The sequence below is a fragment of the Syngnathus acus genome, chromosome 15 (assembly GCF_901709675.1).
Source record: "Syngnathus acus chromosome 15, fSynAcu1.2, whole genome shotgun sequence".
Classification (NCBI taxonomy): Eukaryota; Metazoa; Chordata; class Actinopteri; order Syngnathiformes; family Syngnathidae; genus Syngnathus; species Syngnathus acus.
The window spans coordinates 11676451-11700254 of record NC_051100.1 but is presented as its reverse complement, the minus strand read 5'-3'; the positions used below and the strand labels follow the sequence as shown (position 1 = coordinate 11700254).

The 23804-nt window shown below is 47.0% G+C and overlaps 3 protein-coding genes across 7 annotated transcripts; 1 reads left to right on the top strand and 2 right to left on the bottom strand.

Annotated features, from left to right (window-relative positions):
* Positions 1-99: 99 nt before the first annotated feature.
* On the top strand, positions 100-6264 carry prepl (prolyl endopeptidase like). Its single transcript, XM_037272739.1, has 15 exons — positions 100-296; positions 394-513; positions 593-659; positions 1004-1151; positions 1232-1293; positions 1362-1488; positions 1575-1791; positions 1891-2082; positions 2149-2352; positions 3247-3416; positions 3477-3693; positions 3798-3947; positions 4265-4391; positions 5069-5151; positions 5608-6264. Exons 1-15 carry the CDS (start codon positions 141-143, stop codon positions 5698-5700), a joined length of 2133 nt encoding a protein of 710 aa, XP_037128634.1. The 5' UTR covers positions 100-140; the 3' UTR covers positions 5701-6264.
* slc3a1 (solute carrier family 3 member 1) lies at positions 5724-9733 on the bottom strand. Its single transcript, XM_037272740.1, has 10 exons — positions 9259-9733; positions 9004-9183; positions 8790-8935; positions 8543-8668; positions 8123-8242; positions 7140-7264; positions 6866-7067; positions 6623-6805; positions 6297-6401; positions 5724-6218 (listed from the first exon to the last, which is right to left on the bottom strand). The coding sequence occupies exons 1-10, from the start codon at positions 9719-9721 to the stop codon at positions 5787-5789; spliced, it is 2082 nt and encodes a 693-aa protein (XP_037128635.1). The 5' UTR covers positions 9722-9733; the 3' UTR covers positions 5724-5786.
* Positions 9734-10470: 737 nt separating this feature from the next.
* Positions 10471-19419, bottom strand: ppm1ba (protein phosphatase, Mg2+/Mn2+ dependent, 1Ba). Of its 5 annotated transcripts, XM_037272756.1 has the most exons (7): positions 19040-19419; positions 15957-16885; positions 15754-15871; positions 15094-15208; positions 13753-13810; positions 13037-13053; positions 10471-12503 (listed from the first exon to the last, which is right to left on the bottom strand). In XM_037272756.1, coding segments are annotated over exons 2-7 (1209 nt in total). In that variant the 5' UTR covers positions 16857-16885; positions 19040-19419; the 3' UTR covers positions 10471-12502. The 5 variants fall into 5 exon arrangements, 4 of the variants coding, with proteins under 4 accessions (XP_037128651.1, XP_037128650.1, XP_037128649.1 ...); XR_005100520.1 differs by having other exon boundaries at positions 13037-13810; XM_037272755.1 differs by having other exon boundaries at positions 10471-13053.
* Between the last annotated feature and the right edge of the window lie 4385 nt (positions 19420-23804).

Genomic DNA, 23804 nt, shown 5'->3' with positions numbered 1-23804 from the left:
TTAGTAGCTTTCGGAGCAGTCGACCTCGATTTCAATAAAGAAACAAGCTACCCATCAATTCTGGTTTCGATTAGTATTGTCTGGAAGTTTCCCTACTACGTCATCTCCAACCGGCTTTGTTTCAGGAAGCATGTCCGTCGATGAGTTTCCTGCAGGACAGAACGGCGGATAAATTGCAAAATAGTGCAATGGCTCTTCCTGCTGCACAACGTTTAGCTGCACGTTTTGGGACATTGCGCTCACATTTTCTGAATGTTTGTGTCACGAGGCGTGCCCGTTGTCGTTACTATACAAAAGTAAGTGTGGCGCAAAAGTGATGCTGCGTTTAAGGACCACTTGGAAGCTGGAACAAGACCAGCTTTGTTCTATTTTGAAGTTGTTTTCTGTTTTCAGGAAAGATCACTGGACCATCACTGTCGTGATCTCGAGCGCTACAGGGACTTGAAAGCGTGTTTCAAGAGACACCTGAAGGCAACTTACAGAAAGTTCTCAAACATACCGGACCACTCAGCGGTAATCATTGTACCTCACCTGAATGTCTTCCAAGAAAGTTCAACGTATCTCCAATGGCATGTGATCTGTCTTGACACAGGTGTACGGTCGTCACCATGTTTATTTTATGGAAGGAAACGCCATCTACAGAACGGAAAAGAAAAAAGGTATAATATTGACAATTGCAGCCAATTTATGCACAGCATTTTCGGGGGATCAAAAGTATCTACTTTTGTCTGTATTTTATGTATTATAATCTTTTGTCATGATTTAGAAAGACTCAAGTTTGTATTTTCGTTAATCGTTGTGTATTTTTTCTATACCTGTGCTTATGTTTTAGCATTACTGTCAGATGACGCAAGGCGTGTTTTGACTTTTGAGGCTCCAATTAGTAAATCCCCGACATGATTCCTGAAGCGATATCATGACAACGCTGTTAACTGTGACTATTTCACTCACTGATGTGAAATTCAATTCATCTCTATTGCTAATAAAATCAGCATTTTCTCAGGCGAGTCGGAACCAGAGCGAGTTCTCGACCTGGGATGCATCTGTGCGGGTGAGGAGGCACAAGAGTGGACTGTGCAGAGAATACGACTTTCCCCTCACGAGAAGCATCTTGCCGCCACTGTGAAGAAGCACAATACAGAAATAACAAGGTCATTAGCGGAAAGGAGAATACTGACACATTTGTTTGTTGTTCGAACGAATCCATGAGGTCACGTGACATCTAATCCAGGTGCGTGGTCGTGAACCTTGACCAAAGAAACATACTCACACTGGACGACGTCTTCAGCTTTGGTAACCAATTCGAACCGTTTTGATAACGATGGCAACACAAGTATAATGTGATGTTTGTGTCTTGTAAGAATGGGCCACAGATGAGGTGCTGTTTTACACCATCCAGGAAGGTCTGAAGTGCCAAAGTGTATATCGCATGGACCTGACACCAAATTCCAGCAAAATACGCTCTGTGTACGAGGAATCGCAGCCGGAGTGAGTATAAAGACTCCAGCAATTTTGACATTAAGGCTTTTGGTTCTCTTGAGGTAAATTAATATACATTTTTTTTCACACCTCAGTGTTTTTGTAGAGGTGTCCCTCTCGAGAGACGGCCACATGCTGAACATCACCTGCAGCAGCAGGAGCAGCTCTGAGGTGTCGCTCGTGGATGTCTCCGACCCCCATCTGGAGCCCGTCTTGGTTCAGGCGCGCCAGCCGGAGCTGCTGTACCACGTGGAACACTGGAGGCGCAACTTGATCATACTCGCCAACACGGGGCCTGGACAGGAATATCAGGTACCCAATCGATGAAAATGTGGATGATTTGAAGCTTGTGCCTCTGATGCGCGATAAAAGTTTGCAATTTCTCATGATAGTTTTTATTCATAAAAAAAGGTGGTGAAGGCCTCCCTCTCTGAGCCCTCCATGATGTCATGGGACGCCATATTCACCCCGTGTCCCGGCACTGTGCTCAAAGACATGGACGTGGTCGGGGACCACTGCATACTGGTTGCCTTGACGACGAGCAATGAGCTTGAGCTGATCGTCGTGCCGCTTTCCCGACCGAGGGAAGCTTACACCCTGCAGGTAAAAAAAAAAAAAAAAGTGGCGAATATTGGTGACCATGATCCATATGATGACTTACACGTGAAGCTGCCGTCCTGGGCGTGCGCCGTCGACACCGAGCGTCCGGGCCTTGCAGAGCAACGCAGCACACTGCAGCTCCTGATCTCCTCTCCGGTCAGCCCCCCAGTGTCCTACCGTCTTCACCCCGAGGGAGGTTTCCTTTCATCCAACACGGGAGACGGGCCCTCTCGGGAAAATTTTATCACTGCGCGATTGAAGGCCCGCAGCCAGGTACGGATAATTGAAGCCAAAAGCTCACAGTTAAAAATAAAGTTACGTTTTAATGCTCTACTGGAAAAATTCTATAAAGGTTCAGTTACAAACGCATTAAGTACACTTTGAGTTGTTTCTAATATTTTGATTACATCAACATTTCAGTATGACGTATTAAATAATTGTTTTTTTTGTAGTAGCACTTTTATTTGAATTCTATTGTATATTACAGTCAAACCTCAGTTTTCGACCACAAGCCGTTCCAGAAGGCAGTTCGAGAAATGAATCGTTCGAATTCCGAATCTATTTTTCCCATTACAAATAATGGAAAAAAATGTAATCCGTTCCAAGACGGAAAAAAACGGCTTTTCATTTTTTCATTTGCGCATTTTTGTCCGATCGTGCAACTGCACCGCGCTGGTCGCATTATTGTGACAGAGCCGTCGCTGAAATTTAGAAAATATTCTAAAGTCCTGATGTACTTTCCAACATTTTTGTGGACCTCAGTGTGCAGGGAGCTTAATTTGGTCCGATTGCGCAACTGCAGCGCGCCGGGCGCTCACTGTCGCATTGCTTTAAGAGCGTTTTTGTGTTTTCGGATGGCTTTACTGCTCCCACTTGCTTTCTTTGGAGGCATGATTAGGGGTTAATAAAATCCTCAAAGTGACGAAAATACAATAACAATGAACGGAGTCAGTCGGCATCCGGGTCGCGTGGTCAGGTTTTCTCGGGTCCTCTCGGCTCATCTCGCGAAGTTCGACCTCCAAATTTTTGTTCGACAACCGAAGCAAATAAATCTCGAATTTTTCGTTCAAATTCCGATTTGTTCGATAACCGGGACGTTCGAAAACCGAGGTTTGACTGTACTTGGTATTTTTTGTATTATAGTTTTTAAAATTGCCTCCACGGTAGGATGGCACCTTGGTGCCTGTTACACTTTTTCACGCCGGGGCATGTACAAAAGACATGCCTCTGCTGGCGCACGTCTACGGGGCTTACGGCCGGGACGTCGACATGCAATTCTGCCTGGAGAAAAGGTTTCTGCTGGAGCAGGGCTGGGCTCTGGCCTACTGCCATATAAGGTAACATCCACCGGCGTCACCAGTAGTAGAAACGTTCATAAGGACAGACGTGTGGCGCAGAGGCGGAGGAGAGCGCGGGCTGGCGTGGCAGAGGCAAGCTCGCGTCCAGGGAAAGCACAGAGGAGTGGAGGACCTTCAGGCCTGCCTCCATCACCTCTTCTCCTCGGGGGTCTCAAGCCCTCCAATGAGCGCACTCACCGCGCGCAGCGCCGGGGCCGTGCCAGTGGGGGCGCTGTGCAACACACGGCCAAACATGATGCGGGCGGTCGTGCTGCAGGTACGCAAACTTGAGATAGTCGCGCTGTACGGGGGTAGTGGACTCCACACGTCACAGCAATCTTGAATGACTCTTCCATCTGGTATTTCCCCACCATTTGACAGAGTCCTTTCCTGGATGTGCTGGGAACAATGGAGGACCCCAAAATGCCTCTCACGATGGAGGACAGGGAGGAGTGGGGAGACCCCCTGGGAAATCCCCAACATAGGCTCGCCATCGCCTCCTATTGCCCAGTTCACAACATCACTCCTCAGGTGGAGAAGCGCTGATGGGTTTGATTTATTTTTTTATTTTTTCTTGGACTGTACAATCTCTTGATAAGGAGCAAAAGAGAGGTGATGAACTTACTTGTCGAGTAGAGTTGCTAATCCTGCGTCAACGAGTTTCCACAAAGTCCGTGGCACTTGATTAGCGTTCCCGTCTCCTGCCTCTAATTGGTTATTTTTCAGGCAAAAAAAATCAAGATTGGAACTACAAAATGGGACCAGAGAGAGTTGACTGTGTTAACAGACCCGCTTTATGATGCAGTTTGTGTTTTAAAGCAGGTCCTCCTTTCCCAACTCTCTTATAGTGCTACCCGTCCATGCTGCTGACGGCTCAAGCCGACGACAACAGGGCGCCTTTGGCCGGTGTCCTCAAGTACACCGAAAAGCTCAAGGAAGCGGTGCAAAGTCACTTGAGCGTGGCAGCCATATTGGGTACATTCACACACAGAGATGCGACGCTAACGTGGTTATTGAGCCGTTGTGTACTTTGAATAGGGAGTTGTGCTCCTGTCAGAAACGGTTCCGTTCGGCGCCTGTCAGCCGTCCGTCACGTGAGAAATTGAAGTTCACCAGCGTCGTACAGTCAGGGTCACCTTGCAGTCCGGTTTGCGTGCGTGTGCTCGCTAATTGAGCTCATCTCCCCGCAGACAGGCTCTTTCCCCCTCTCGCTTCTAATCGGACCTCATCGCATCGCCCAGCTTCACTTGTTCATACGCCCACAGCGGCGCAAGGCAGGGTGGGTGGGGGTTGGGTTGTCTGTGTACGCGCGCATAATCTCAGCTCTCCGGAGTCTATTTGATAAAGTGCTGATGGCGCGGAGGGCGGGCGGCGGAGGCCCATTAGCATGGTAAAGAGATAGTGTATCAGAGTGGGAGATTAGACGCCACAGACTGGGAGCTGTCAAGGTCAAGACCGCGCTTGTGAAACAGGCGCAACCGCCGAGATGGCGAGGTGGGGGTCAGGGCACCGGGGGGAAAGATCATCTGAATTCAAAGCGGATGGACGAGCACAGCAGAGAGTGAGAGCTGGATAGAAGCTGAGATGGACAACCAGGGAGGAGAAACTTGTTAACATTGGCTTTTGCTTCCTTCCCCTTTACTTTCTTCCAGACCCTGAACCAAATCTAGTTGTGAATATTCAACCTGGAGCCAATCACGTGGGACCAGTTGACTGGGACTCCATGCTGGAGGAGGTAAAAACCAAATTGAGTGGGACAATAGAGGGATGGGCGTCTAACACCAGCCGTATTCTAAGGTGCGGGTACTTGTGGAGGCTGCTGATACCAGCCAACAACACTGAAGGCATGCATACATATCTAGATATATATATACTATATAATACTGTAGAGGTTTGACACATTGGCAAAATCATCATCTGCGACTTGGCTTTTGTTTATCCTTGTGTTAAATGACACATCCATCCACAATGTAAGCACTTTACAAAACGTACCCAAAACATTTTAGCTGTCTTGCCACCTAGAGCAGTCAAACCAACAACCTTCCTGCCCACTTGGACTCACTTCATTTTATTTTCCTTCTGGTTTTTATTTGTGACTGTCCCCACCACTTAGACTTTCATATCTGCTTAGGTTTTCACTGATCTCCAAAAAGGACTAAATGTGACAAACTGTCTTTCCTACCTGACCCAGGAAGCCTTCCAGATTGCGTTTCTCTACAAGGAGTTGGGCATGGAACCTCCTCATCCTCCACGCAGGAGGAAGAGAACAAACTTGTGTGGATGACAGCAGAAGACAAGACAAGAGGCCATGTGACTGCAGGGTTGATTTCTTTTTGCGTCATGCGCATGTGATGAGAAACAATATGCACGTTAGCATGTGTAGAGAATGTCCAAGGCGCTTAAATAACAGGCCTTCTCCGAGATGTAACACTGGCTCGGGTGGTTGGCATTAAAGCGAGCGTGCGCCGAAAACTCAATGGTCAAACCCTCTCCCGCCTCCGTAGCGATCGCCGTCTTGCTGACCGCCTTTCCGTCATTGGCCCGGTCGGTGCTCATCAGAATTCGCATCTGCTCGGGCAGCTCCGCCACCGCCGACAGGTCAGTGACGGCCGAGCTGCGGCCCACGTTGAGCACCAAGAGGAAGGCGCGCTCCATCCCGTCCAGCTCTCGCAGGTAGGCCAAGACATTGCGGTCAGCGTGGACGTGGCAGAACCAGCCCCGTTGGAGGGGCAGCTCCGACTGACGAAGCTCGCTCAGACGGTGGTACTGAAACAGCACCGAGTCTTCGTCTCGCCGCTGGACCTGGACGGCGACGTGCGGCATGGTCGAATCAATGTGCGGTTGATATAAAAAAAGTGATATTGGAGGGGCGCTGCGTACCTCCACGTTGACGTCGCTGTAATTGGGGTGCACGGGCAACCACGTCACATTACTCTTGTCGCTGAAGCCCGCGTTGGCGGCACCGCTCCACTGCATCGGAGAACGCTGAGGAAACAAAACAGACTTGAAGGGACAAGAACCTCCGGAGGTCATACAAAAATGATCAAGTGTGAATATTTGGAGCAACCTTAATTTGAGACTGTCCAACGTATTACTACCGTAAAAGCATTTATTTTATTTGACCTTAAAAGCATTTATTTTCTTCACCACCATTTCAAACGTGTTGGTAATGTACTGTAAAAAAAATACAATGAAATGTGTTTTACCGCACTACGTCCGCTCGCCGGATCATTAATGGCACTCTCGGTCATGTTGATGCTCTCCATGCCGATCTCCTCGCCGTAATATGTGGTCGGCGTACCGGGAAGCGTCAGCAGGAGCATGTTGATGACCCGTGTGTAGTGCCGACCCGCCCTCGAGGCCACACGAGGCGTGTTGTGGTTCCCGACCTGATCCGAGGACAATGGACAGTGAGTGTGGAACAATAGTAATGCAGCGATGCGACTCACCATCCAGTTGGGCCAGCGTCCGATGGGCATGTTGGCCATCCAGAGATGCACCAGATATCTGGCCCACAGGCCACTAGCATTGAGAGGCAAGTCCAGAAAGTACAAGTTGAAGGGCAGGTCGCTCTCTTTCACCAGAGATGTCCCGTAGTACATCATGGTCTTTTCCACCTCTGGCTTATCGTACGACTCGCTCACCATTAACCTAAAGCGCAGACACGACTCAAAATGGAACAGTTGCATTTCCAGTTGAACAGCAATATGGGGGAAACTGTACCTGTATCTGCCCGGTTCCCGGCTGAAGACCTCCATGTGAGCCCTCCACTCCCTCAGCAGATCATGCAGGCCAAGCTGCGTGGTGGTGAAATCGTGGTGGAGGTCCCGCTCGGAAGTCACGGACTCCTGGAATGAAATGGAGCATACTGTCAGCTACTGTGGTGTGTTGCGGAGGGAAGGACAATTGACTTTGCGGTGAGAGGTGCATGCTGGTCACCAGTCAATCCCAGAACACACTTACAAAATGCAGTTTTTATGAGGTAACAAATTACGCAGAGAGCCCAGGCAAGCATGTGGAGAAGATGTCATACTTTCAGACAAATAAATCTGTTTTGTTTTCCCACCTAAAAATCCTACAAGGTAAAGAGCTACACATCGAACCTTGGTAATGTTCCTTCTTTCCTCTTTGGTTCACAACAATTAGTTATTTCTGTTACATATTATAGACTTTATTATTATATTTAGTTTTACTTACTCTGTTATTACACAAATACGTATAATAAAATTCAGGGAAAGGCAGCAGGTAGTCATAAAGATAAAGGTCTTAAAGTTGTGTTGAGATTTTAGCAGGGACAATTTGTAATGTTTTATGTTTGTTTGATGAAGGTCTAGTATCGGATCACAATAAATGCGCGTTGCATGTGCGTGTGTCTGCAAAAAAATAAATCATTAAGGAAACTTGTTTGGGTTCTGCTGAAACCGCAATTGGAACGCTGTAGCTTAATTTGGCTCAGAATAAAGCAGCCTGCTATAAAGTGTGATGATAACAGATAATAGCCCGCCTCTGATTGGCTGGAAGACACACACATACTGCCTGTTGTGTTACACGCCACTGAAGTGCAGCTCAGCTCCAAATTTTCGTGACGTGAGTGAAATCCAGCAGTAGATAATAATAAAGTTTTTAGTGTAGAATAACAATATGCCCCAAAAACTGATTTGTTAGCTGAGAGCCAATGTTCTCACGCAGATGGTGTTCAAACTCACAGGTGGCTTGTCGGGGTCCACCTGGGGTTCGTCCCTCAAATGCGCGGCCTCAAGCAGGTGCTTCACCGCATCCATCCGGAAGCCGTCCACGCCCTTGTCCAGCCAGAATTGGATGATATCCTGTAATTAAAAAAAATGCAGAGGGACAATCTTCACTTGCACTTTGAGCTGCATGAAAGCAGTTAAAAGCCTACAAACTCAAGTTAATGTGTAATATCAAGTGGATGTCTCAGCAGTTGACAAAGGCCGTAAAGTGGTTTTGCCAGGAGAGACCTGGTGGTTTTTGACAATTCATGATGCCAAAAGTTGCTGAAAGTCACGGCAAAAAAAAATGTCTTTACAATATTTTCAAAAGTCCCTCATTATCAAAACGGGGGTCACCCCCACACACATACACGAGAGATTCACACGCCATCTTACAAGCATCTCCTGTCGGACAAGAGGGTTTCTGAAGTTCAGGTCAGGTTGTTCCTTGAGGAACTGGTGCAGGTAACACTGCCCTCGAACAGCATCGTACGTCCACGATGAGTTCCCAAAGACGCTCACCTGCCAAAAGTGGAGCAGGAACATTTAAAGGGACAAGAAAACATTTTGTGATAATGTGCATTGCTAATCTGGCGAACCACGGGTGACTGATGTTTGTAATGGGCCAACTAGACCAGCCTACCCAGTTGTTGGGTTTAGGTCCTGTCGCATTGCAGTCAGCCCACACGTAGTAGTCGTGGTAGTGCGGATCTCTGGCACGACTCAGGTTGAACCAGCGATGCTTGTCACTGGTGTGATTGGGAATAAAGTCCACGATGAGCTTCAAACCTGGGGGGAGCAAACACGGTCACATGCCGCCAAGCGGTCCACCGCCAAGAACTGCTTGATAGCTTCACCTAATTTGTGCATCTCAGCCAAAAGCTCATCAAAGTCCTGCATAGTCCCGAAAAGCGGGTCGACGGCTCGGAAATCTTCCACGTCGTAGCCCGAGTCCTTCATGGGAGAGAGGTAGAAGGTGCTGACCCAAACCGACTTGATGTTCAAGTACTCGAAATGGGCCAACTTCTCCCGAATGCCTGTCGAGGACGAACGTGCCAACGAGACATCAACATCCACACGTCCATCTCGGAATGAAATTGATGGGGACTCACCTTTGAGGTCTCCCACTCCATCCCCGTCGGAGTCCCTGAAGGAGCGGGTGTACACCTGGTAGATGGGGGAGACCTGCCACCAGCTGAGGCAGCGGGGCGACAGCACCACCACGCTGATGGTGAGGGCCACCAGCGTCAGCGTGCAAGCCACTATCAGCCAGAACAGGACCTCTCGCGGGACTCGGTAGCGGGCCTTCGACGAGTAAAGCAGCAGCACCTCCTTGGGCATGCCGGCGTACGGCTTGATTTGCGTGTACTCCTCATCGGGGGGGTCCGCTGCCAACTTGCCTTCTGGCTCCACGGCGCTGATGTCCTCCACGGGCTTGCTACCTTCCACATCCTGGAAGGCCGGATTGCGCTTCGACAGCTCCATGCTCGTCGCTAAACTTGGTTTAGGTGCTCCGTCTTTTATCAGTGTGGAGGTCGGCATGCTTTCCTTTGGTTTTATCTCTCCCACACACATGCGCAGATAGTCCAACCTGAGGAATGTCGGGGCAATAGTTAGAGATTAGCTTGGTCAATCCCTGCAGAAAAAGCTCATGGGAGGTTCTTGGCTTTTACGAATCCAAACTGAGCACTGATATAAAATTATTTTATGGAAGCCTGTTGCTGCCACAACAGGGATAAAAGTTCACGCTACAGCACGTGTCAATAAGACTATTTGATACAGAGCTCTCGATACATGGGTTACAATACGCAAACATTTTCAAGTGGAATGGTTCAATTTGGTTTATTCAGTAGGATTACAAAACCAAACTATTCAAATTGATTGAGAAATTGACGGAGAAAACCCACGCGGGCCCGGGGAGAACATGCAAACTCCACACATGGAGGGCCGGAGGTGGAATCGAACCCGCACCCTCCTAACTGTGAGGCGGACGTGCTACCCAGTGTGTAATTTCTAACAGCAAAAGAAATGGAGTAATTGTGTAAGATCAATGTTGTTCCATTTACCTGTCTCGTGCTTGTCTACTTGCCGTGGCGCCAACTGCGTGGTATGGTCTGTGACATCTGTGCACAGAGAACACAGCAAACAAGCAGCACACACAATTCTTGGCAATAAACTAAAGTCCTACTGGGTTTAAAATTACTTTTTTTTTTTTTTTTATATATATATTCACAGTCAAAATTGTTTTTACAGGACCATTGACAAAGGAGAACAGACCCCCCCCCCCCCCCCCCCCCCAAAACAAAAGGCAAAGGGCTCTTTCAAAGGGTTTAAACAACAAATTTTATTGATGTTTTCGGTCAAAAGTACAGGAGGATGCACTGGAACTTGTAAACTTGACTTCTGTGTTCAGACTAAACAACAAATGGTAACTATGGGCCATCATGTCCAAGATGGCGGCAACGCAAGTGTATTTTGTTACATTACAACAAACAAAGCGGTGGCTGCGCCGCTAGGTTTGAAATTCTTTTTATTAACGTATCCGGTCACAACGTATAGTACACTCGGACTCGGATGACCCGGCGTTGGATTGGCGTTGCGCAACCCAGACCCGCTGCTACTTATAAACCTTTCTTTTAGCATATAGCGTCCAATGTCAAATATGGGGGGGGTTGGTGGTCACATCGCTCGCTGATGAAAACCTTGTAATATTTAAACAAGCATGCATCTTTTGACCACCGGTCATCTCAGGATAATTGAAAGGGATGACGAGTGACTTTGAAAACAACATATCCCGAGATTCACGTCAACACAAATTTGGCGGTGAAAAGAAAGCAACCTGTACAGTACATATTGTGCTTCGTTTGCTTTTGTATTGGCATCATCGCCGCCTAAAACAAAAACTCTTCTAAGGACGAGAACATTTATTTTCACATTGCTCATAAATAACTCTTAGATAGGAAACAAAAACCAGTGCATTGTTAGGTGGGAATTTTTTGTTTTGTTTTTCGTAACTGTCCGTTGAAAAGCATGCGTCTCCAAATTTTGTGAGTTGTCTTCAACAAAGGTGAAAGTGAAAAAGACCACAAAAGTTTGAAATGCATGTTTTTCTTTGGACGACGGCATTACAGCATCTGAGCTCATTTCTGGGAATGTGTCAAGTACTCAAATGTAAAAAGTATTACTCGTTACAAGCAAGTTCTCTAAATGCAGTCTTGGATCCTAGTAAAACTGCTCAATGTCATGAGGTATATGCACCAGAACTTTAATAAAAAAAATTAAAAAAAACCTCTTCAGTTTAAAAAAGCATCCAGGCTTGAACTGGAAGTTCGCATTCAACTAATCAACAGCTTCCCATCAACCGTTTTCAACCTGTCATGTGACCTGCATCGCAGGACAATTAAAACAGGCTTTTAGAAAGTCAACTCATGTTCAACTAATTGTTTGTTTATTGATTTTACAAATCACAAAAGGGAAGTGGCAGCACAAGTGGGATCCAGTGTGTGTCAAAAAGGTGAGACTGGATCTTCCTTTTCGACAGACAGACACACACGCACACACACACAGACACACTCTTTGGAACATTATGGTTTTGGAATACTGAGCACGGCCTTGTGCGTTTGTGTTCTACCACCCAACTAGTGCAGCACGACGTATGCGCAAAGACAGATCACACTCCCGCACAGGTCAGATTCGGCCACAAGACTGGGTTTGAAGAAGAAGCAACTGAAAATATAAATATCTCTGCATATTATTCAGATATAAATTATTCTGGACAGTTTTTCTACATATGGCAACAAAGCGAGTTGGGTCCAATGACGATCAACCAAGTGGCAAGTTGAGGAAGCACGTGCAAAAAAAAAAAAAAAAAAAGGATTCGGCAGCATTTCAAACACACCTGCCCAATTGGGACTGCAGAGGAGGCTTTGAGGTGTGGCGGTCTTTGGACATCGCGGCAAAACAACAAAAAAATGATGAAGTGGCTTTGAGGCAAAACGACGTTGAGTGTTTCAAGCAAGTGGAGAGCATCAGACGAGTCGGGAGAACTCGGAAGCTTTGGAAATGGTTGAGCAACATGTGAGGTTCTCTCGTCTTTTATGGTCCTTGAGAAATGGGGGAAGGGAAGAGCGAGGCAGTTACGCAGCACAAAACAAGTGTGCTTTCTTTTTGCCTCCATCATAATCTTCCCAATTTCAACCACGAGTGAATTCTCAGTGGAGGAAAATGTAAAGAAATAGAAGATAGAGAAAAAAAAATGAAAGTTTCAATCCTGGATCTTTTTTAGTAAGAGTGTCTGTTTTAAGTCCTCCAGGCAGATCAGGAACTTCTACCAGTGACACTCCAAGTTGGCACCGCTCTGAAGGGAGGACAGCCATCCCGCCAAGAGAGAAGGAGGAGGAGGAGGAGGAGGAGGACAGGGTCACATTACGGACAGAGGGAGGAAAAGAGAAAGTGGTTATAATGTAAAGACGCTTCCAGTGAGCACCCTGAACACAAAATAAAAGTGAAAGCAAGCGGGACACAATTTCTATTCTCTCAGGGCTGCGCAAGAACTTGAAGGACTCTTGTTGACAGGAAGTGACGGACAGCAACTACTGCTGCTGTTGCGTGCGGTTGAAGAAGAGCCTGCCATGAGGGCGGGGTGTGGGGGAGGGGGGGGTCGTTGCATGCATGTTTGACATAAGGGGGTCAGTCCATTGTCGACACACAAGGCGCGCCTCCGCATGCTAGCGTCAAGTGGACGCGGAGGGGAGGTGGACAGAAAAGGTGGGCCGGCCCTTCGACATGCCTGCGAGACTACGTGAGGTCGTATGCGTAGAGGTGAGAGCAAATGGCGGGAAAAGAGGAAGTCGAGGGCCAGGCGGTGCGATTATTTAGGTCATCACTTACCAAATGAAACAGGAGGGCTGCGTTAATCAGAGGGTGAAGACAGTTAGACACGCGTTTTCCATCCTGCTATGGCTTCACGTGCACGGCAACTTCAAGCGCCAATTTGCATTTTATTTTTCCGTGGAGGTAATCCACACGTCACTCAACCGGGGATGGGTTAGCCTAGACCAACTTCAAATACTTCTATCAATTTATTTATTTATTGTGTTTCGTGTGCTGCCACTGCACACTGTTGACATTTGTGAAGCTACGGAAACCCAACTCGGGCATCTGCGCACGTGGCTCGTTTCATGTCTTCCACATTTGAAATGGATGAACAAAAGTATTATATTGGTTCTGCAGAAACAAACAAAACTTGTCAGAAGGGCAAAATTGTGGACCATAACATTTAGAAGTCCTTAAGTTTAATGTGGCAAGGGTGCAAATTCAATATTTTGACCTGGTTAGGGGTCCAAAGAGTGACACGTTGCCTGCAAGTATACACCCGGGAACTTAGTCCAATACGGCAACGTGCTCAAAGCCTGAGTATCAAAGAAAAGGTCTTCTGAAACAATGACATTACAATCATGGAGGCGCTGAACAAACAAACTGCTTCAAGCGACAACAGGACACTTGCAAAAACACACTCGGGAACACAGCGCCGCCCTCCGCAGCAATCATTTGGACTTGTCAAATGATGAAGACACAAACTCGTGGATAGCACGGCGGATACTGACCCCTTCTTCTTCTCTGTACGGATTTAGACTGTTGTAGATCGCTTCGATAACGCTTTGTCTGCAAGAAGAACAGTGCAATTAATTCAAACGACGAGCCAAAAGAGACACATTTTGAGTATTATAGTTAACAATTCCATAGAAACATCAAGGGAAGAAACTTTTAGGTTAGGCTCTTCTCAGGCTGCTTGGCAACGTCATTAAGATGTTAAAGGCACCAACAACTTAATTGACTAAGATGGCGTCCCAAAGAGTCTAACCATTGTTATGGAGAATGTCAGTTAATAATAGATTACCGTAATTTTCGGACTATAAGTCGCACCGGAGTATAAGTCGCACCAGCCATAAAATGCCCAAAAATGTGAAAAAAAACATATATAAGTCGCTCCGGAGTATAAGTCGCATTTTGGGGGGCAATTTATTCGACAAAATCCGACACCAAGAACAGACATGAACGAGCAACAACAGGCTAAACGATACGGTATGCTAACGTGACAAACACAAACGAGGAGCTGAGAATGGGCCTGATGTAACATTCAGTTATTTAAAAAAAACTATTACATAAATAACACGTTTATAAAACCATCTGTGTCACTCCAATTCATTAAATCCATCGATCGTCCTTTGTCAACAATGCCGTTTGCCGCGCCGCAGTTCAAATTGTTCCACAGGCCCATACAACGATATATAAACTATATTTTAAATAACTATCACATAAACAACAATATTATCAAACCATTTGTGTCACTCCAAATCATTAAATCCATCAATCAAATTTCTCGTCCTTTATGTCATCCTGGTGACTGAGGACATGTCCAGAGGATATGGCGCTTTAAAGTGTTAATTACTTTATTTGTTTTTTTCTCTCTATTTTTCATGTTTTTAATATGTTCAAGATAAAGATATCAAAGCATGTGAAGTGATCAACTATACTAAAAATAACATGTGAAGTGGTCAACTATACTTGTAAGTAAGTGATGTGTTAATGATCAAGTAAAAATTTGTGATAAAAACCATATACAAGTCGCTCCTGAGTATAAGTCGCCCCCCCACCCAAACTATGAAAAAAACCGCGACTTACAGTCCGAAAATTACGGTACTTGCGCCATCATTTAAAGACAACGCCCCCCCCAAACATTTCTAAAATAAAATAAAAAAATCCTACCTTAACTACTGAAGAATAACAGAATAATCTCAACTGTCCGTTTAAAGAAGACTTAACTCTTTGTAACCAAGCAATTCAAAAGTCACACTTTTCGCATGCTATGTCTCCTTTAAGTGTTGGCGTGTTGAGGTTAGCCCAAAGAGAAAACACCTTCTGGTGGCGGCGAGGGGGGCTCTTACTTGCTGGCAAGGCCTCCCCCTGGCGGCAGAGCCGGCATGCCGCCGTCAGCCGCCAGGTTCCGCATCACCGTCGCCAGGTCGGGAAAGCCCTCGTCGGCCGGCCCCGAAAGCATCGCTGAAAATAACGTGGAGAAAAGACGCACGCACGTCAGTTGACTGTGGTGGCAAGTTGCCAATCAAATGTTCAGCCAAAACATTCCTCTCCCTTTTTCTCTTTTGGGGTCTACCAGCAGGAAACTGCCGAATAAGCCAAAACATTTACATTAGCAAGCAATGCTAAAAGACTTCATTCCACTCCGAGACACCGATAAATCCATTCGGCGAACATCTATATGGATGATTTGACCATAATGTCAAACAGCTGGAGAGGCCTCGTTGCCGCGGAAAAGAGCAAACGAGCAAATTAAAAAGGCTTTATGGCCCTCGAGAGGGACGAGAGACAGAGGAGGCCGACGGGGGAGAGCAGAGAAGACGCTGCATGTCTGAGCGAGGGAGACGAGAAAACCATGTCGGAGGGTCGCGAGGGGGAAGAAAGATGTTTGCTGAAATGGAAAGGGAGGTCACTGGATTGAATGAGGTTTAACTCGGTTGGACAATAGAGGGCCAAAGACTGAAGAAAAAAAAAAAGACGGGGGGGGGGGGGCTTTGGGTCAAGCTCACCTTCCACGCGGGACTCCAGGTAGTGGTTGAGCTCGGCATCTCTGCTCACGGCTTCCGGTGACACTTTGGGAGCGTTGGGCAAACACACCAAGACGACGCTCATGTTATCCCGGCTCCCCTAAGGCAGACGGCGGGAAAGAGTAAACGGGTGTGAGCGCAGTCGGTGCCTTTGTGCCAAGATCTGCCCCCGCCTCCACGCAAACCTTGTGCAGACAGGTGTCCACCACTTCATTGCAAACTCTCTCCAGGTCGTCGGACACCTCCAGGCGGGATTTGACAAACTCGCACAGCTCCTCGTTGGACATGACGTCCCAGATTCCGTCGCAGGCCAGGATGACAAACTGATCCTGCTCGGGTGTCCGAAGCATCTCGACAACATCCGGCTCGGGGCTGACCAGCTGCTCGGTGGGGCCCCGGCCGACCACGCACTTGTAGTCATAGTCCCCCAAGGCCCGGGAGACGGCCAGCGACCCATTCACCCTCTGGATCATGACAGATCCGCCGGCGTTCTGGATACGCTCCCGCTCGCGCGGGTTGCACGGCTTGTGGTCGTGCGTGGAGAAGCACACTTGGGAATTGCGGTACAAGACGGCTCGTGAATCGCCGCAGTTCATGAAAAAGAAATGCTCGGGTGACAGGAGCACACCCACGGCCGTGGAGCCGCTCCGGTCCATGCCGTTGCGCAGGTCCGAGAAGCTGCGCATGTGCTCGTCGATCCTCAGGAAGCCTGCCCGGATGCCTGCCTTCACTGCCTCCACTGAACGGGGGAAGTCAGCCGGAGGGGCGTCGGAGGCGCTCTCCGAGGTGCCCGTCGAGGCGTCCGTCGAGCTCTGCTGCCCCACCACCCCGAAACTGGCGCTGATGATGTGTTCCAGGAGGTGCTTGGAGCAGTAGTTGGCCACCCTGGAGCCCGCGTGGCCGTCGTAGACGGCAAAAAAGGACCAGTCGCTCAGTCCGGGCACGGCCAGTCCCAGCGCGGCAGTGTGGGAGTCTTCCATCTCCACTCGCCAGCCCTGCATGGAGCTCAGCCCGTAGCGGATGCCGTTGCCTTCGCCGTGAGCATTGTGCTTCTCCGTTTTGGGCTTGTCCAGGAAGGCACCCATGACTCTGCTCTGCGGAGACCCGCGGCTGCCTGCAGGAGAGGACACGCAAGACAGTGAAACAACCTGAAGGTGAAACTCAAATTTAACCACGTATGCTACTTAAACGAAATCGGCATTCGTTTTTTAGAAAAGCTCAACTGTACTGACGACTTGCGGGTTTTTGTTCTTCCTCAACTTGGATAGACATTTCAAAGTAGCGCTAACGGCTTTAAAAGCACCGTTCCCAGATTCAGATTGCTTTAGCGACACATTTTTATTTTTTTTTTTAGCAGTTATTTTAACAACACCAAAGAAATAACAGAACACAGCCACGGCGCTAATTACTCTTCATGAGCAGAAACAGATGAGTCACTTTGGTTTACGCTCAAGCTTAAGAGCTTCCCTGGCACCGTTGGTTGCCAGAAATATTCAGTACCGAGCATTGGATTTCTCGTTGCTCCGTTCATTGCGTACCTGCATTAGCTGAATGAACGTCATCGGGTTGCCCAAAGCGAGGGAGACGCTTTGCTTTCTAACTGCGAGACCAGCAACTGTCCAAAAATAAAGCCGTCACTTTTTCACCTCAGTCTCTACTTCCAATATCGACTGAAGAGTTACGTAAGAAGTGTCCCGGCAGTCCGAGCCCAACGTCTCCATAGAAACGCAGGTTGGAGTGGCAGCTGAGAGGGATTACCGTGATTTGTTTCAGGTGGTCGCAGCATGCCGACATGTCGGAGTTGACTCTCGGCTAATCTCGGACAACCGTGCCCTTGTAAGCGCTGCAAGGTGTCATGAAAGGCCCAGCTTTGATTGAAAGTCGGGTGAGCCAGATCGAGAAGGGTCGGTGGATTCAGACGAGCGGGGTCCTTTTAACGAGCTAAGTCAATTTAGCGGTTAGCTGCTGATGGGATGCGCGCCGGCCGGGATCAGCCTGCCAAGCACACGGGCGTTCACTTGCACCAGCTCAGATCTCACTCATGTTTGCCGCCATTAAAAGTACAGTACATTAAAGTGCCGGCAAATTGGACTGGAGCCAGCTTTACATCTCGGCTTCGGCACATGACAAATAATCAAATCAATGTATATATTGAATGCTTTTACAAGCACGGAGAGCTCGCCAAGGATGTCTTAAACCATTCTTGGTTGATGACTCATCAGAAGTTCCATCAGAAGTTGTCAATTTCCTGAAAGAGCAGCACTTTGAACGGACATTGTCAGTCTTCCGTTAGCTCAGCGCTGTCGGAAACGTCAAATGCGGCGAGACGGGAGTCTAGCTGGCCATAGGAAGGGAGCGGCAAATGTGTTGTCCTCTTTTGGACCGGGGTGAGTGGTTAGCGACTGGATACTTCCTGCCTAGATACCCTGTGCACCAGCCATGTTTTTCTCCCAGAATTGCTTTACCGTGCGTGAATAAAATTGGCGGCAACAAGAAAACACTAAGCACAATAACTAAATTGCCTCAATATATGTATTTTAAAAAAATGGGAATCGATCACTAAGTCAAAAAAGTAAAGTAGTATTTGGCAGTTTAACATCACAGGTGTGATGTCCAATATTAGCAGATTCTTTTTTTATATCTGTGATTTACTTTCCCTAAACTTACGTGCCTTTTTCTTTTCTTTTTTAAATCATTCGCATTTGGCAGGACTTTGTTAAAACCACTTATTTGTGGTGTTTCAAAGTCATTTCTTTTCACTCTACAAGGGCTTTGATAGATGATTTCAATGGCCACCATTTCCAGTGGGAGCAGTATTAGAGGTTAGCCAGTTTTGCTGAATTGTCTTGTTGGTAGCTATCAACAAGCCCCCTTTCCTACTCTTGCCTTTGCCACTAATGACGTGAGTTTATAGGGACCACAGACGAAACCAAATGCAAATACATAAAAGGCCTTTTAAGACATGGCCACAGACTTTTACTACGGTTGCATGAATTTCACTTCAACGTGCCAACACTAACATGTATGAAAGAGACTGCCATAATTACTTTAACCACCCAATTTTTGGACAATTCTGTCAAGGGAGCGTTATAATAGGCGTAGCAATGGCTGTGGGCAAAGCTGTTATGATGTCAGGCTAATTAAGCCCTGGCTGAAACTGACACCAATTAAGACGTAGCTAACTTGACAGTTGTCAAATTGTACACAAAAATATTAACGAATGTTGCCTACAGTAATGTCGGGGAGTTTTCCCCGTCCGTGTACTTACTGATAAAGATGTGGGGTGTCTTCGAGTCCTTGTTCGTGTGACTTCGGCGACAGGTTGTGTTTAAGGAGCCGGGCTTGTTGTGATAGGCTTAGCGCTCTTGAAACATTAGCCTCTGTCGTCCATCGGCCGCTAGCCACCTAGCACGTATTGAAAGCTATCCTCTCAGTTTCCCTCTCCACCCGTCTCCGCGTCGGCGTAGGGCTTTCAAAGTCATGTTTGAAAGGAATGTCAGGTGAATGCAGACGAACTATCGGTTGACGGGAAACATAATTATTTGGACGCGACGTAAACTGTAAGCTAATGTTGGCTAAAGCTAAGTTAAATGTATGAAGCAGATGACGTTCTTTTTCAACGTCCAGAGGGGAGGCGTTGCCAGCTGCTTGGGCTGTGTCTCTGATTGCACAAGCACTGATTTGAGCTCGCGTTCTGATTGGCCGGTTGAGATGTCGCTCATTGGTCGTCTGACGTAGATACTGTAAACAAACACTCCACAGCTGGCGTGTTCGGCCGGCTGTCCAATTCATTAGGTACACGTACACAAACTACTGTAGATCAGATAAAAAAACGGTTTAAAAAGATATATTATAATTTTAAGTGGTAAGTCGTTTATATAGCACTTTTTACACTATGGACCCACAGTGTTTCAATATAGCTATAGGACACAGTCTAATCGGCCAATAGGCAAAATACAGGAGCGCAATATTTATTTTTTGACAGCAAATAGGATATACAGCAGGAATCAAACAGAATCAAGCAATATTGTTTATTTGTATATGCAGTATACCTGTATATTTGTGTGTATACAGATAGACAGGCAGGGAGGCACCCTCAATGTAAGGTCCTCATATAATTGTTGGGAATAATAAGCTCCTTTTATTGGACCTCATTGCGCAGGTGTACCTACTGTCGTGGGCAGTGCCTGTGTATAGCTAAATCGTGTTTCCCTAAATGCACATGTGTAAATGTTTCCTGCTGTTGCATTATTTAGATGACAGTATATTCCATTTTCTATTTCAGTCAGCCTGTAATACTTAGAAGATAAGTGAGATCCCTCATCTAAAGCCTTTGGAGCTATTCTCGGTCGACCGGGAAGGAAGGTATAAGTGGATCTCTCTGCGTGAGCGAGATGACTGACAGATAACAAGCGCACATAAAATAATGGTCCGCTCCAGCAATACAGTTATGCTCCCCATCGCGGTCATAAACCTTCACTTATGTGATGCTCAGATCGTTGACTGACATCAGAGTATACGGCCATCATCGGAGCGGATCTTCCTGTTGGCGCCTTTGTGTCTTGTTTGCAACACTAAGTAGAGCGAGCATCAATAATAGAAAACGGCGGTTCACTATATATTATATAGCGTAAATCTTCCAGCAAGTCACAAATGTGCCAGACATTGATTTCACAAATCATAACACAAGAATTTCAAAATAATTACACTGTTGTAGCGGTAACCAATCTGCTCTACTCATTGCGTTGCTTTGCTATAATGAACCGCCGTGTGCAGAAGCAGGCTGCAAAATGGCTGCCAGATCAATTTTCTTAATGATGTTTCTCTAAAACAATCGAGTGGCTCAACAGAGAGTCAAGTGGGGCTTCTTTGTTTATCATCCAGTTTGCCTGTGAGTGCGTGTGTGTGAGGAACACGCCATGGTGAGTCTTCCCTTCCTCCAGGGCCTAATCACCGAGCAATCACGCCGCCTCACCTTGCCCTTTCGCTCTTCAAGTACAAGAGCTCTTGAGAAGCTGATTTCCTGCCTCCTCGGAAGGCTCGCCTTGCTTTTGTCCGCCGAGGAGACGGGTCAAAACAATAATTGTTAACAAATTGTGCCCGCAAACGTACCACGTTCATTTCATTTGCATGCCATTTGTTTTCCTGTATGTATTGTTTTTTTGTTCTTGCTCTATTTGAGGACTCTTAACTGGTATTTTTCTGTGTGAGAGGGCAAATCTTTTATGTCTTGCTTATTTGCTTGAAAAAACAAAAAAAAACAAGGTAACATACATATTAGGGCATGTTATGTGAAGGGGCCAAGCTCCTCCCCCTTAATGGGATTAGAATCATTAACCAACTGTTTACTGAATAGAGGTCACCCCCCCCCTCTCTCTCTCTCTTTCTGTCTGTCTGTCTCTCTCGCTCTCTGATCCCTCATCAACGGGATGGCCTCAAAGTGCCTCAGGGGCGAACATGAATGAAGTGCAGCTGCTGTGTGGATTACTGCCTCTCTTTGCAGGCACGCCAATATTGTCTGTACAAGCGATGACCGACACCTGCACGTATTTACATGTTTGGCCTATCCGGACCGACCCCGCATTAATGACCCACCGACCTTGTATTTGACCCCCATGATATAACCTCATATATAAAGTACTGTTTTCTTCTCTGTAGTGATAACAAAACACCCTCAGCTTCTGTTAGAGAAATGACGGCAATAGCCTTCCTTTACCTACTTTGTCTTGTGCGTCAGCGCTTCTCCTTCCAAGATTTCACGCATCCTGGCAGAGCGTGCAGTGTCTTCAAGCCATCCTATCATAGGCAACCCCATACAGGTTCAAGTGCATTACACTGCTGCTATCAAATACACCGCCATAGAGAGGTCGCCCTGACTTGGTAAATAAACAGTCCTGCTTTCGTGCACCCACTGGGCAGGGGTCACAGGGTGGCCGCTTGCTTGGAAAAGTGGGGCCACACCACCCCCTAGTGTCAATAAACAGTACTGCAACTTGGCTTTTTCTGAGGCAGGAGTGCAGTTTTACTTGCCGTTTTTTGAACCAAGGCCACATTTGATTTTAAAACAGACAGATGAGCAAAGTAAAATATTTATGCAAAATATCAGTTGAAAGTGGGAAATACACAATCAATTTATGAGAATAGAAATTTTAAAATTCAACTATTAAAAGATCAATTAATTGCACAAGACTGTTGATCATTTTAATTTCAGTTAAGACTCTCACTGTACCAAGTGGCTTTTAATGTGTTTATTTTGATTCAAAGTCGAAGAGCGACTCAAGCCGTACTCTGCACAACCTCTTGTGACAGGAACAACCTGAATGGCAAGTCAGATGGCAATAAAGGGCATCGATTGGATGACTGCCCGGGCCCCGTAGGCCAAGGTGACCCGAGGAATACCGGTACAGTACAAGCAATCAGTCCCCAAACGATATCGGGGAGAAGAACGCTTCAGCCGGAAGAAATCCTTTAACCAAGCAAGGACGATCTTCTCCCTGAGCGGGCATGGAGAAGGCCAGCGTGTCTTCCTCTTGCTCGTGGTCTTGCTCTGTTCACTCACGCTTGAGCTGGTGGCGTGACCAGTCATACTCAAGGGAAAGAATGTTTGTTTTGCTTGCTAATGATGTGCTCCTAATGGAATGTTCAAGAGTGACATTCTTTTGCCTTAATAGTCCTTCAAAGTCCTGCTGGGGTCAAAGCTCGTCCATCCACCTATAACCTGGGCGACCAAACTTCCTTTCTGCTCACCTACCTACAGACCTTCTGACACAACTACAGTACTTGCCTATAACTACCGTCCAACCTTCTAATCTACCTACACAGCGACCTACCTGTGTGTGTGTGTGTGTGTGTGTGTGTGTGTGTGTGTGTGTGAGTGTGTGTGTGTGTGTGTGTGTGTGTGTGTGTGTGTGTGTGTGCAACTGTGCGTGTGTTGTGGTGTGAACCCAGTACACTGTAATCTAACTGCAGCTGACAGGCAGGTTTGAGGCCTCTCTCTTGAGTCCATTGTGTGTGTGTGTGTGTGTGTGTGTGTGTGTGTGTGTGTGTGTGTGTGTGTGTGTGTGTTTGTGTGTGTGTGCGTGCGTGCGTGCGTGTGTGTGTCTAATTAGAAGCTTAGTGTGAAAGGCAGCAGGTCTTCCATACACTATGCGCTTGTGCGCATGTCAAGCCAAACGAGCACTCAGTTGTGTTTTTTTTTTCCTCTCGACATACAACACGAGTCCAATACGCAGCCTCGTCACTTATTCATAGCTCCAGGTTTGTGCTCACCCAAAACGATAGCCGCGTCTGACCTGACGGAGACCCGCCATCCTGAAGGAAACAAGCGGGACAGAACGATACAAAACAAATCAATGATGTGATTTCAAATTTGGACTGGCAGTGAGAAAACACAACAAATGAGTCAATCCATAAACATACTTTTAATCTAAAATAACAATGATCATTTTAAATAATGATCTAAAAACAAAAAATGATGCCTTTGTGTGTATGGTATGAACAAGTGTATACACTACTGGGAAAAAGAAGGGAGGGGTGGGGGGAATAGTAGGATGCCAGTTTCTTTACAGCATGTCTGACAGCCATCATATGATCCTGAGACAGCGTGACAGCTGTCTTCACACCCCCTCCTCTTTTACACGCCCACACACGCACACACACACACACACACACGCACGCACACACACACACACACACACACACACACACACACACACACACACACACACACACAGATAGAGCGAATGTTTGTAGCCACACGCGTCGACAGCAGGCCAGAGGATGAAGACGAGAGCGACGGACAGATTGGAGTAGCAGACATAGGTTAGGGACGGAGCGACTTGAGGCCAGACAGGAGACAGATACGCAGATGGACAAGACACCAAAGGGCTGGTGGATGTCAAAAAAGTCAGCTGACAATCAGGAGGATGGAGTCCGAAAGGAAGGCAGAGGAGGTTGTGGAATGCGAATTAAACAAAGATGAACGGGCTCTCTTTCTGAAGTGGATCAAGGTCACAGAGGTCGTCAAAAAGTGC

Coding starts and splice junctions, on each gene's coding strand:
- slc3a1 (XM_037272740.1), bottom strand. CDS start 9,721: ATGTGTGTGGGAGAGATAAAACCAAAGGAAAGCATGCCGACCTCCACA. Junction 7,265..8,122: donor TGGACCCCGACAAGCCACCT/GTGAGTTTGAAC, acceptor ATTTCATTCCAG/GAGTCCGTGACTTCCGAGCG. Junction 6,806..6,865: donor GACGCTGGCCCAACTGGATG/GTGAGTCGCATC, acceptor TCCTCGGATCAG/GTCGGGAACCACAACACGCC.
- prepl (XM_037272739.1), top strand. CDS start 141: ATGAGTTTCCTGCAGGACAGAACGGCGGATAAATTGCAAAATAGTGCA. Junction 1,489..1,574: donor TACGAGGAATCGCAGCCGGA/GTGAGTATAAAG, acceptor TTCACACCTCAG/TGTTTTTGTAGAGGTGTCCC. Junction 3,694..3,797: donor TGCGGGCGGTCGTGCTGCAG/GTACGCAAACTT, acceptor ACCATTTGACAG/AGTCCTTTCCTGGATGTGCT.
- ppm1ba (XM_037272753.1), bottom strand. CDS start 16,856: ATGGGTGCCTTCCTGGACAAGCCCAAAACGGAGAAGCACAATGCTCAC. Junction 15,209..15,753: donor CCTGGAGTCCCGCGTGGAAG/GTGAGCTTGACC, acceptor CGTTATTTTCAG/CGATGCTTTCGGGGCCGGCC. Junction 13,811..15,093: donor GGGGGAGGCCTTGCCAGCAA/GTAAGAGCCCCC, acceptor TTCTTCTTGCAG/ACAAAGCGTTATCGAAGCGA.